Source organism: Vipera berus, assembly GCF_964194415.1.
Source record: "Vipera berus genome assembly, chromosome: 1".
NCBI lineage: Eukaryota > Metazoa > Chordata > Lepidosauria > Squamata > Viperidae > Vipera > Vipera berus.
In genome coordinates, this window is record NC_138202.1 from 343,611,543 (window position 1) to 343,624,392 (window position 12,850).

Consider the following 12,850-nt stretch of genomic DNA (forward strand, 5'->3'; position numbering starts at 1 on the left):
TATTTTAATTTGTGAAACACAGAGAGGTTGTCAATTATAAAAACCATTCTAACCTTTGGAGTCATCACTCCATTCTATAATTGTCTAGAGCAGGATGCAAAAATGAATCTTTCCTGTTCAGCTGTTCTTGGGTGGTGTTTTGTGGCTGCCTCCACTTGGTAAACACACCCTGTCCCACCCCCCCAGACCATCTAAGGAGATGTAAAGTAAACTACTACACCCAGAAAGAGAAGGGACTTTTTGCTGTTGCTTACACAGGGTAAGACAAGAAAGCCTGCTGAGAAGTCAAAGATTAGCAGAACGTGAGAAAGACAAACTTTGGGAGAATCAACCATCAGAAGACTTTTGCCTGCAGCCATCAAACAAACCACATCAACTATTCCTTATGGGCCATAAGTTCACAGAAAAAATATCCTCATTTCTATTTGAATATGACACCCCAAGGATGGTTTTGGTGCACAACAAGAAGGTGGGCTTAACCTTCCGGCTGATCCAGCTGGTAGTCCTTACCTACATCATTGGGTAAGTAAGTGTTTAGGATCAGACAAGGGAGCCATTCAGTTCTCCCTAGAACTCTCTTTTGTTTCTCCTGTGACTGGGTGCCCAGTTCATGAATCCCATCTGTTTAATTAATTGACTCAGCCTTCCATCCTTCCATCCTTGTGAGGTTGGTAGATTGATGACCCAGATTATTGAGGGCAAAATGCTGATGTTGTAACCATCCAGAGAGTGCTGTAAAGCATTACGGGGCAGTATATAAGTCTAAGTGCTATTGCTATTGCTATTGCTATGGTCTTGATTAACCAGAAGACAGATCAAGGTCATCCACTCTAAGGAAACAATGAGCGTTATTAGTTTTTGATGGCGTGGAAGGATCTGAAAATGCAATTGAGGGCAAAAGTCCTAAATAGGCTATGAAAAATCATTTAAAGGTCTGGAATTGTGCATGGCAGCCATCTCCTGACTATCTGCATATGTATCCCCCTCCGGGTTGATTCTTTGGTTTCCATATGGAGCAGCTAGATTTAAAATGTGGGATTTCTACTCACATCTGGAACAGGAGTCAACTCTTCCCAAGAAGTAGTTGTCGTTTAGCAAGACTTCCAGCTGTGCTAAGGTTTCTGCTCCCTTTCACTTCAAGCCTTCTTTCAAAACCTGGCCAGTTGCCACTCCACTTGGCAAGGTGAGGACTACGGGGCAGGAATTTCATTACAAACCTTTACTCTTGATGTCTATGGAGATTCTCAACTGAGGTCATGACTGTCCCAAAGGTGCTTTTCAAAAGAACTGAAGAAGCTTCTTGAATGAGAAGCAAAACATCTTCAAGGAAAAACAAAGACCAGCTGCCTTTTGAAACAGCACCTTTGGGATGTTACTGTTGATCCTGCTTTAAATACCCTCTCATCTCTAGGGACTTGCCGGACATTCTGGCTGGGGAATTCTGGGAGTTGAAGTCCACACATCTTAAAGTTGCCAAGGTTGAGAAATACTGTTCTAAGTCATTTTTGTGGGAAGCTGAGGATCTGCAGCTTTCCCAACACCGCCAGGCCTGCCTGAAGCAGAATTTCTGTTCTGTCACTGAGTAATCATTCTTTGCCACCCATTAAAAAAAAGAAAATTTAATACTTGTTGCTGCTGCCATTTTACTATTTCTTGAATTCTGTTTTGAACGCTGATTGCCTCCCAAAGCAATTTGTTTCAGCACTAAAAAGCATCTGAATCTAATATCAAGTGAAACATTGGTTCATTTAGTTTAGCATTCCCTATGCTAACTATGCTAACTAAAAGGGACGCGGTGGCTCAGTGGGTTAGGACGCTGAGCTTGTCAATCAGAAGGTCGGCAGTTTGGCGGGTTGAATCCCGAGTGCCGCATAGCAGAGTGAGCGCCTGTTACTCATCCCAGCTTCTGCCAACCTAGCAGTTCAAAAGCACGTAAAAATGCAAGTATAAAAATAGGGGCCACTACGGTGGGAAGATAACAGCGTTCTATGCGCCTTTGGCGTCTAGTCATGCCAGCCACATGACCACGGAGATGTCCTCGGACAAGTGCTGGCTCTTCGGCTTTGAAACGGAGATGAGCACCAGCCCCTAGAGTCGGAAACGACTAGCACACATGTGCAGGGGAACCTTTACCTTTACCTTTATGCTAACTGGAAAGGATTCATGAAAAGCATCCAGGGTGGTCAAAAAAGTCAAGATGGCAGCTATATAATTCAAGTTCTGTTGCTTGTTTATATGTGGTACCCTTATGACATATGTCCAAAGATCAGATTTAGCTAGGAAACAACTGCCTGTTCTTTATTTATTAATTAAATTAAATGCCAACAATTTTGCTCTGAAAGTGATTCTTTATTGTCTTTGCCTATACTTTTATCTTCTGTCTGTCAAGTTGTGAAAAACAAATTTGAAAGTTTAATTGTGTGTGTGTGTGTGTGTGTGTGTGTGTGTGTGTGTGTATAGAGAGAGATGTACTTTATCATAACTCTCTCCCTATCTAATATACTATATGCACATGTCTGCATTCAAAAAACAATACTAACCTTCACCACCAATCTGCATTCTTAAGTGGCATAATCCAGAATTCTAACATTGTCTATTTCCCACATTATTTAAATAATGGATAAAACAGCTCTCTGGCTGTTGTGTTGACATTCCTTCTTAATTAGGCAAGAAATCACCTTGTAGTAGGTCTATTTAACATTCTATTTTTATTTGTCCTTTGCATACCCAAGGATATGAAAAAAGTACAGTAGAAGTAAATAGTGCTGTAAATACCCATAATGCTAATGGTTAAAAATGTGAAAAGCAAGCCAGAAATAACTCAGTATTGGGTACTGTGCCACATTAATCCCTGTGTTGATGGTTAGGTCAAAAGTTAGTCTGGTGCTGATGCTCCCCTGAAACATCTATATCCCCTTTTGCCCTTCAAAAACAGGACAGAATATAGTTCCTTGCTGATCCTATGGACTGCTTGCTGAAGGAAGCAGCTGTTTTTTCTGCTATCTAAGCATCCAACACTTAGGAATATTTCCCAAAAGAAGACTTTGGGGGAGGGGGAGAGAGAGAGAGCTAGAGCTGAGAACTAAGTATTTGAAGAGAGAAACTTCCTGTTCAGCTTCCTGTTTTACTAGGTCATTTCACAAGGTTTAGTTCTATCAGGGCAAGATTAGAGAGAACTTGGTAGTTTCTAGGTGCTGCTGAACTCCAACTGTTACTATCCCCACCCAACATAGTCAAGAATGACTGGAGATGCATCTAACGTGGATGGAAGCAGAGTGGTGGAATGTAGGTTTTGCCTAGAAGTGACTCCCAGCAAGAAGGAGGTCACACCTTTGCCAGAAGATGTGGTTGTCCTTCAATCATCTCATCTCAGAAGCTAAGTTAGATTAGACTTGGATGAAGAACTGGCTGAGAATTCCAGGGTGGGATGGTGAACAGGAAAACATCCTTAAGGAAATAATCCTAAGGAAATTTTAATTTATAATTTTCCATAACAGTGCAATTGAAAGAGATGCAATGCACGTTATTCAAAGGAAAAGGCTGGGTCCAGGTAAATTGTATTCTTCAGGGCTCTTCCTTACAGCCATATTAATGTGTTTTCCTTTCATCTTGGAAGTTGGAGGAAAATGCAGTAATAGAAATTGTGCTGACCTCATAAACCATCTTTACTATGCCTCTGCAAGGAGACCAGAGGTATATCAGGGGAAGTTTTTTTTTTTTTTTTAAAGGCAATATATAGCCATGGCTGCTCCTTTTACATATGCTGAACAAGGATGGCCACAGGCACCATTTTGAATTTTTTGTCCCCTTCCTCTGATGTCCCTATCAGTCAGTATCATACAGTTTAAGATGGGGTAGTTTCCAGATTGAAACTAGTAGATTTTCTGTTTTACTTTCTCTTTCCACCAAGATTCACCTACCTCGGGGAAAATCAACTACCCAGCACTTTCTTGAACCTGAGGCAAGTTAGCTCAGGTTGCCTCAGCCGAGGCAAATTAGCAGTTCAAGGAATAATTATTATCTTTGTGTATAATAGAATGGATCCAACTGGGCTTAATTCTTATAATTGAATCTACCCTTCTGCAGACAGAGCTATCCAGGAGCTTGATAGTCCAATAACCCATCATTATTGCAGATCAACAGGCAAAAGTCTTGGCAAAACAGAAGACTCATTGTCCCAAAGCAAAAATCTGTCTGAGAGATTAGAAGAGCTGGTTTGGCATATAATAAAACAGACAAACCAAACCAGAGGGACTTTAGTGTTGTTGTGCCTCTGGGTTTTATCTCTTACCTAGTGTTTCTTTCCAAGTGCAGGATATACTTTTTTCATATCAACCAAGTATTGATTCATTGGTTGTGACAGGAATTGACTGACCAGCTTGTCTCCTGAATCTGACATCATGGGCTGAGAGAGGGTGATTGGCCCAAAATCACCCATCTGGCTTTCATGGCTGAGACAGGTCTAGAACTCACAGTTTCCTGGTTTCTAGCCTGGTGATGTCAAGCTTCTGACGGATGAACTCTTCAAAGAACTCTGAGGCACTGTTTACCTTAAAAGTCTTTATTAGAGCAATATAACATCAGCAATACTTGGTTAAAGCCAAAATCTGGATTCCCCTCTCCTGAGCACAATAATATTAAAGCATAGTTCCCTCCTTTAGTTAGCCGTCATAAATCACATTCTCCAATTAGTTGGAAAGGTAAGTTTTCCCTCCTTAGCTTAACCCGCCAGTTCTTATGCCTCTTATTACATACAGCCTTGAAAATGCTCTGCTGCTATGTTATTATGTCTAACTAATCCTCCATGCATATTCTTCCTTCCCCCTCCCATCTTCATCTAACTTTAACTCTAAAAGTGATACACAAGTAGAAATATAAAATAGCTGCTTATTCATCTTTTGTCAAAGCAAGAACATCCGATGTTAGCAGTGTTGACAGGTGCCTTGGCCACTTCACCAATCATTGTGAGGAATGATCCATTATAACTAGGGGACATCTTGATGTTAAATAAGAAACATGTGTAGATACACCTTCTATCTGCAATCTAGGAGCTAGGTATAAGTGAGTAACTTCAGCACCCTCCCTACTTGAGCCCCACTCCTGTTCCCTAGAGCTGGCTGGGGAATTCTGGGAGTTGAATCTTATAATTTTAAAAATGCTGAAGTTGAAAACTACTGCTTTAAAGCTCCTCTTTGTTTTCCCTTTGAGTAAAACCTCTTGCAATTCTGTTAAGAGGAAAGAAGAAAGATCTGCTTCCTCTTTAGCACTGTAGTAATTCATTGGCAGGAATGATTCCAAGGAGGAGGCTTGTGTGGATCAATATAGGTGAAGTTCATTTCATTGTTCCCATAAAATGGGCAATAATTCAGATTGATTTGGTTTAATAATAGTGCTTTTTTAAGAGGAACCGACAAATATGTGGTTCCATTCAGAACCTTTCCTAATGTAGAAGGCACGTCTAGGCAATTAACATTAATGTCCACACAACTGTATACATTTACCCCAAATCTTTTTAAAACCCAAATTTCTCTAATGTCACTTTTTATTGTATATAAATTTCCACAATGCAAACTTTTTAAAAACTTAAATATTAATATTTTTTTTAAAAAAATTACTCCGTTTTATATGTAACATTCTTAAATGGGGTGAGAACTTAAAAAAAATAAAAGAAACTTATATTTGTACTTTTTCATTTTTCTATCTCAGAGGCTCATAGCGTTATCTGGGCAGGAGTGACACTTTGGTGGTGTAGCTTTAGGTTAATTTCCAAGAATAAAGTTAGATAAAGACAGAGGAAAGATAAACATAATTTAATTTAATCCAGATGAGGAACAGTCAAATATTTCACAATTTCTATTTAATTGTAATTTAGCAGATAGAGAAATCGTGAAATATTTGTTCCACATCTGTTTAAAAACTTGGGAGAAGAGATTCTTAGGATTTGCAGTCCAGATTTTAGGAGTACTTTGTAATTTGAAGTTTCTGATTAATTCTTTCCACCTCTCTCTTGCAATTTTGGACTGCAAATCATAGAGACATTCAAAGGATGTTTCATTTTTTTAAAAGCTGTACGCATTTCTAGCCTGGGCTGCCCAGAGGAAGGAGGAAGACAATGGCTTAACCAGACAGCTAGTACCAAGTGTAATAATAATAATAATAATAATAATAATAATAATAATAATAATAATAATAATAATAATAATAATAATAATAATAATAATAAGAAGAAGAAGAAGAAGAAGAAGAAGAAGAAGAAGAAGAAGAAGAAGAAGAAGAAGAAGAAGAAGAAGAAGAAGTTTGAAGGGACCTTGGAGGTCATCTAGTCCAACCCCCTGCTCAGGCAAGAAACCTTATACCATTTCAGGCAAATGGCTGTCCAGTCTCTTCTTAAAAACCTCCAGTGTTGGAGCATTCACCACCTCTGGAGGCAGGTTGTTCCACTGGTTAATTGTTCTAACTGTCAGGACTGTCTCCTTAGTTCTAGGTTGCTTCTCTCCTTGACTAGTTTCCATCCGTTGCTTCTTGTCCTGCTTTCAGGTGCTTTGGAGAATAGCTTGACTCCCTCTTCTTTGTGGCAGCCCCTGAGATACTGGAACACTGCTATCATGTCACCCCTCACTCTACTCTTCATTAAACTACACATACCCAATTCCAGCAACCGTTCCCTATATGTTTTAGCCTCCAGCCCCCTAATCATCTTTGTTGCTCTTCTCTGTACCGTTTCTAGAGTCTCGACATCTTTTTTACATCGTGGTGACCAAAACTGTAAAAAAGATGTCGAGACTCTAGAAAGGGTACAGAGAAGAGCAACAAAGATGATTAGGGGGCTGGAGGCTAAAACATATAGGGAACGATTGCTGGAATTGCTGTTTTCACATAATTTACTACGTTTGATTAGTTTTAATATTAGTGATTTCTCTGGCTAAGGAAATGGTGTGAACACAGCCTGATTAATTTGGTTTCCTGTTTGGTGAAATTCAGTAGCCAAAATAGGAATGTTATACGTACCCAATCTGTAATCCAGTGCAAGTCTGTTTAGAAGTAAATCTGTCTGAGTTCAAAGACTTACAGTCAAGCTCCCGTATACAACATTGCAAGAATATAAACTGAAGTCGGAATTCCATATTTAGGGAGGTTCCTAGATAGGAGTCCCTCCCAAACTCAATTAATCATCCTTCCTTAACTTTCACTCTCACAATACTAGAATTCAAGGCTATCTAATGAGGTCAGCAAATTGTAAATGTAGGGCAGGGCAAAGAAAACATACAATTACTTTATGGAATTGACTGTTAAGCTGAATTCCAACTGAAATACCCCCCAAAAGGGCATAACAAATTCATGGAGGAGGAGGTAAAGGAGAATCCTATTAGTCACCACAACCAAATGGAACCAGAGAGTCTATCTGGTAAGCCCTCTACTTATTGCTGGGGAGAAATAGGGTAGAAAGCCCGTTGCTTTAAGCCTTAAACTGGCAAATTTCTTCCAAAGTACATCTCTGCGACAATTGCTGGAAAATTGAATACTAGATTCACTGAACACCAGTTAATGGCTTGGCTTAATTGAAAAATAAATCTGTGTGTATGTGGGCCTATCAATAACCTGATCTTTTTACTGGCTGAAACGTTGACTGGTTGGATGGTTGATTGAAGATTCTCACTCTTAGGATTGAAAGCAGTTATATAAGTTACTGTCAATGTGTAAAATTAGGCATTTTATAGAATGCCTAAGAAATCTAAAGTAAAGGTAAAGTTTCTCCCGCACATGCGTGCTAGCCATTTCCAACTCTAGGGGCCAGTGCTCATCTCTGTTTCAAAGCCGAAGAGCCAGCGCTTGTCCAAGGACGTCTCCGTGGTCATGTGGCCGGCATGACTAGACGCCAAAGGCGCACGGATCGCTGTTACCTTCCCACCGTAGTGGTCCCTATTTTTCTACTTGCATTTTTTCGTGCTTTCGAACTGCTAGGTTGGCAGAAGCTGGGACAAGTAACAGGCGCTCACTCGGGATTCAACCCACCAAACTGCCAACCTTCTGATCGACAAGCTCAGTGTCCTAACCCACTGAGCCACCGCGTCCCTTTAAGAAATCTATAGAATACCAAAAACGGGACGTCAAAGTATGAAATGCTTAATATTCCACACATTTCGTAGGCATTCTATGCAATGCCAAAAGGTAAACCAGAAAAGTATAAAAGACTCCCACTAAAATGCCATTTTAGCCTTCCTTGTTGCAACAAGTAGGTAACGCTGGTCTTTGTCTCCTGTTCTTTTTTTTTCAGCAAGAAAATCCTGTACTTTGCATTTCTTCTTTCATTTTCATATACAACTTTTCAATAAAGGGTTAGGGTTAAAGTTAGAGTTAACCCTAACCCTAACTCTTTTCATCACTCTCTTTTCATACTTTGCCTAAATAGTCATTCTGCGTAATGCCTGGGAATTATATGTAATGCCTATATGACATATTAAAATAACACAGTCATTTCATAGTTTGCCTAAAAGTGTCACACATTCTATAGATTTCCTAAGCATTCTATACAATGCCAGCTTTTCACATATTGCTGGTAACCTATATAACGCAATTCTGGCTGCTGTGCATAGCTCAAGCTTTAATTGATTTCTAATCTATGGAAATCTTGACCTTTTATCATTTTTGTTGGGTTTTGGCTGCCAGAATAAGTCAAATGTCTCATAATATGGGCATTTTCAGCAGACAGAAAACTTTCCAGACATTTCCTGCTTATAGTTGACCTGGCCTTTACCCTACTCTTGAAAGCCTGGGAACAAGAATTTGGCATGCTGAGTTCATTTAAGTCCTATATCTAAAGTAGGTTTTGACGTCTTAAAGATCTATGTTTCTTCTGGAAAATCTTATAAAAGGCACATTGCCAGGCTGGGTTGAAAAGGCATTTTAGTAAATGATAAACACACATGATAAAACTCGTAAGCTATTCCTAGTTGCATTCTTGTCTTAGACACCAAGAAAATAGTAAAGGGTTTCATATTATAGCCTTCTCATTAGCAGCACCCAGGAGGTGGAAACTGTTATGTAATCTGTTCTTATTTGCAACATGTAAATTCCCCCTTTCTTCTAGGGGTTCAAAGCAGCAAGGAGAAGATGGCTGCCACAAGGTCATGGACGCCCATGTGTTTCATGGTTGATTCTGGATTTGAAACTGGATTTTCATGGTCCTAATCCAATACCTAATCCAGCGTTTCTTAGTCTTAACAACTTTAAGATATATGGATCTCAACTCAGAATTCCTCAGACAGCATGCTGGCTGAGGAATTCTGGGAATTGAAGTCCACATATCTTAAAATTGCCAGGGTTGAGAAATATTGCCTTAACCACTAGACACACTGTCTCAGACCTGATTGCCTTCTTCTCCACAACTAGGTAGCAGGAAATTTTCTTTTTAGATAACTATTATGTCACAGTATTCTTGTATTAGTTGGATATGATGCTGGCTTCTGGATTTCCTTCTATATATTATAGATATTTTCTAGAATTTTCTTTTTGTAATATTTCACGTTTATTGGTGTTTTACCTGATTATATTAATGTCTATAAGCACTGAAAAAGGCAAAACATAAGTTGCGACAGTATTTTATCTTTAATGCACATAAAATAATCAGAAATTCAGTTCAATTCAATTGCTATTGTCCTAGGATTATACCAGGTATCTCAAATATAGATATGTATTTTTACTGACTCCTTTAGTAGGTCTCACCCCTGATCTTGACTTAATCTAATGATTCAATGTGGGTCTGCTCCCTAATCAGTTATTTTTTCTTGCTTGCTATGCCAAGAATTGCTCCTGTGCCAGCAACAATGGATGATAATAATTATAATAGTAAAGTTGGAAGGGACCTTGGAGGTCATCTAGTCCAACCCCCTGCTCAGGAAACCCTATACCATTTCAGACAAATGGCTGTCCAATCTCTTCTTAAAAACTTCCAGTGTTGGAGCATTCACAGCTTCTGAAGGTTGGTTGTTCCACTGGTTAATTGTTCTAACTGTCAGGAAGTTTCTCCTTAGTTCTAGGTTGCTTCTCTCCTTGATTAGTTTCCATCCGTTGCTTCTTGTCCTGCCTTTGGGCTCTTTGGAGAATAGCTATCACGTCACCCCTAGTCCTTCTCTTCATTAAACTAGACATACCCAATTCCAGCAGCTGTTCCTTATATATTTTAGCCTCCAGATCTCTAATCATCTTTGTTGCTCTTCTCTGTACTCTTTCCAGAGTCTCAACATCTTTTTTACATCGTGGTGACCAAAACTGGATGCAGTATTCCAAGTGTGGCCTTACCAAGTCATTGTAAAGTGATATTAATACTTCATGTGATCTTTATTCTATCCCTCTGTTAATGCAGCCTAGCACTGTGTTGGCTTTTTTGGCAGCTGCAGGACACTGTTGGCTCATATTTAAGTGATTATCCACTAGGACTCCAAGATCCCTCTCACAGTTACTACTATTGAGCAAGGTACCTCCTATCAAATGCCTTACTGAAGTCCAAGTAAATTATATCCACAGCATTCCTCTGATCCACTAATTTTGTCACTTGATCAAAGAATGAAATAAGATTTGTCTGGCATGATCTGTTTTTGACAAACCCATGTTGGCTTTTAGTAATGATTTTGTTTGCCTCTAGGTGCTCGCTGATTCGTTGTTTGATTATCTTTTCCAGAATCTTCCCAGGTGTGGAGGTCAGGCTGATAGGTCTGCAATTTCCTGGATCCATTTTTTTTCCTTTTTTGAAGATGGGAACTACATCAGCTCCTTCCCAGTCCTCTGGTAGTTCCCCAGTGCTCCAGGATCTTTGAAAGATATAGTTCAGTGGTTCTGAGATCACATCTGCCAGTTCCTTGAGAACTGGCAGATGAGTCTTAATGTGAGCTTACAGAAGAGAGTCCTCTAATTAGAGGACCACTCTGTATTTTAAAATGTCCTCTATTTGGTGCATTGATCCAAGGGTACTCCCTGAAGACCATATTAATGCATTCCTCTAGGCCAGGGGTTCCCAAACCCTGGTCCCTGGATCAATACTGGGCTGCAGCATGCCAGCAACTGGTCCGCACAAACAAGCGAAGCCCCATTTGCAGGATGCAGGCAGCACACAAAAGCACACATTCTCCGGTCTGTGGAAAAAGCTTTCTCCACAGAACTGGTCCCTGGTGCCCAGAAGGTTGGGGACCTCTGCTCTAGGCTATGAATAGGCTGAAAAAATGTATCAACATAATTTGCCTTGGGTTCGACAGTTTGAGTCTCACCAGCCCAAGGTTGACTCAGCCTTCCATCCTTCCAAGCTCAGTAAAATGAGGACCCAGATCATTGGGGGCAATATGCTGACTGTAAACTGCTTAGAGACGGCTATAAAGCACTGTGAAGTGGTATATAAGTCTAAGTGCTATTGCTATTGTCCTGCCATAACTGCTGAGCTTTAGTCTGCTTTAGTAAAAGGGAGTAGTTCTGTCCATACAGCTCTATGGCAGGATAGTTTAAGAGCGGTAATTATTAGATTCTCCTGGCTTCTATTTCCAGTCATCCAGTGTCAGCTGCCAGTGACACTAATCAGTAGTCCCTTGAATGTGCAGTGGGCTCAATGCCCTAGGGGTATTTCTGTACCCAGGCCATGGGTCTTCTGGAAGTCCAGTGACTGTTTTTGATTGATTGATTAACTGACTGATAACAAGCCATCAAGTCACTGCTGACTATTATCAGCCACCCAGATAGATTTTTCTCCAGAACTATCTGTCCCTAAGCTAGTCTTTCAGGTCTTCTAGCAGTCCACTTTCTAGCCACTGTAAGTGAGTCTGTCCATCTTATTTATTTATTTTATTTATTTTGGGACTTATATGCCGCCCTATCTCCTGAAGGACTCAGGGCGGCTAACAACAATAAAAAATACAATAATACAAAAGTTAAAAAAGGATTAAACTAGTAGCCCCAATAATAAAATTAAAAACATTTTTAAAATCCCTGTCATCAGTCCAGGTCAGCCTGATGGAAAAGGAATGTTTTAAGGCCGCGGTGAAAGGACTGGAGATCCGGGGCCATCTGGAGCTCAAGGGGAAGTTGGTTCCACAGGGCTGGCGCTCCCACAGAGAAGGCCCTCCCCCTGGGGGTCACCAGCTGACATTGTCTAGCCGACAGCACCCTGAGGAGGCCCTCCCTGTGTGAGTGCACTGGGCGATGGGAAGTCGTTCCCAGCAGCAGACGGTCCTGCAAATATCCTAGGCCTAAGCCATGTAGGGCTTTAAAGGTAAGTACCAACACCTTAAATCTCACCCGGAGGGCAACCGGTAACCAATGCAGCTCACACAGGAGGGGTGTAATATGGGAGTATCGGGATGCTCCCATCACTACCCACACGGCCGTATTCTGCACCAGCTGGAGCCTCTGGGTGGTCTTCAAGGGCAGCCCCATGTAGAGAGCATTGCAGTAATCCATACGGGAGGTAACAAGTGCGTGAGTGACTGTACATAGGGCATCTCGGTCCAGATAGGGGCGCAACTGGCGCACCAGGCGAACCTTGCTGCTGGTCATCCTCTTCTCTTTCCTTCTACCTTTCCCAGCATCAGACCCTTCTCCAGAGAGCTGGGGCTTCCCATAACATGTCCAAAGCAGGGTAATTTGAGGTTGGGCATTTGTGCCTTAATGAGAACTCTGAGTTGGCTAGTTGAGGATCCATTAGTTTTTTTGTTTTTTTCCTTAACTATCCAGTGTATGCTCAGGAATCTTCACCAACACCAAAGTTCATTGTCCTGAGTTTATCCAAGCCTTGGGGAAACAGGTAAATCATGGACCAAATGAACTATTTGAGGGCAAAATTTCACCAGTTTTCCAGAAGACTACGAGA

General features: G+C 40.7%; 1 protein-coding gene across 2 annotated transcripts in view; it reads left to right on the forward strand.

The window, feature by feature from the left end:
- The first annotated feature begins 259 nt into the window (after positions 1 to 259).
- Positions 260 to 12,850, forward strand: part of P2RX1 (purinergic receptor P2X 1) — a 37,817-nt gene continuing 25,226 nt past the window's right edge. For both annotated transcript variants that reach the window (XR_014024655.1, XM_081314146.1), the window contains exon 1: positions 260 to 522. Coding sequence is in view for 1 of the 2 variants with exons in the window: in XM_081314146.1 (XP_081170272.1) it covers positions 386 to 522 (137 nt within the window). In the remaining variant the exon portion in view is untranslated. The remainder of the gene's footprint in view (positions 523 to 12,850) is intronic.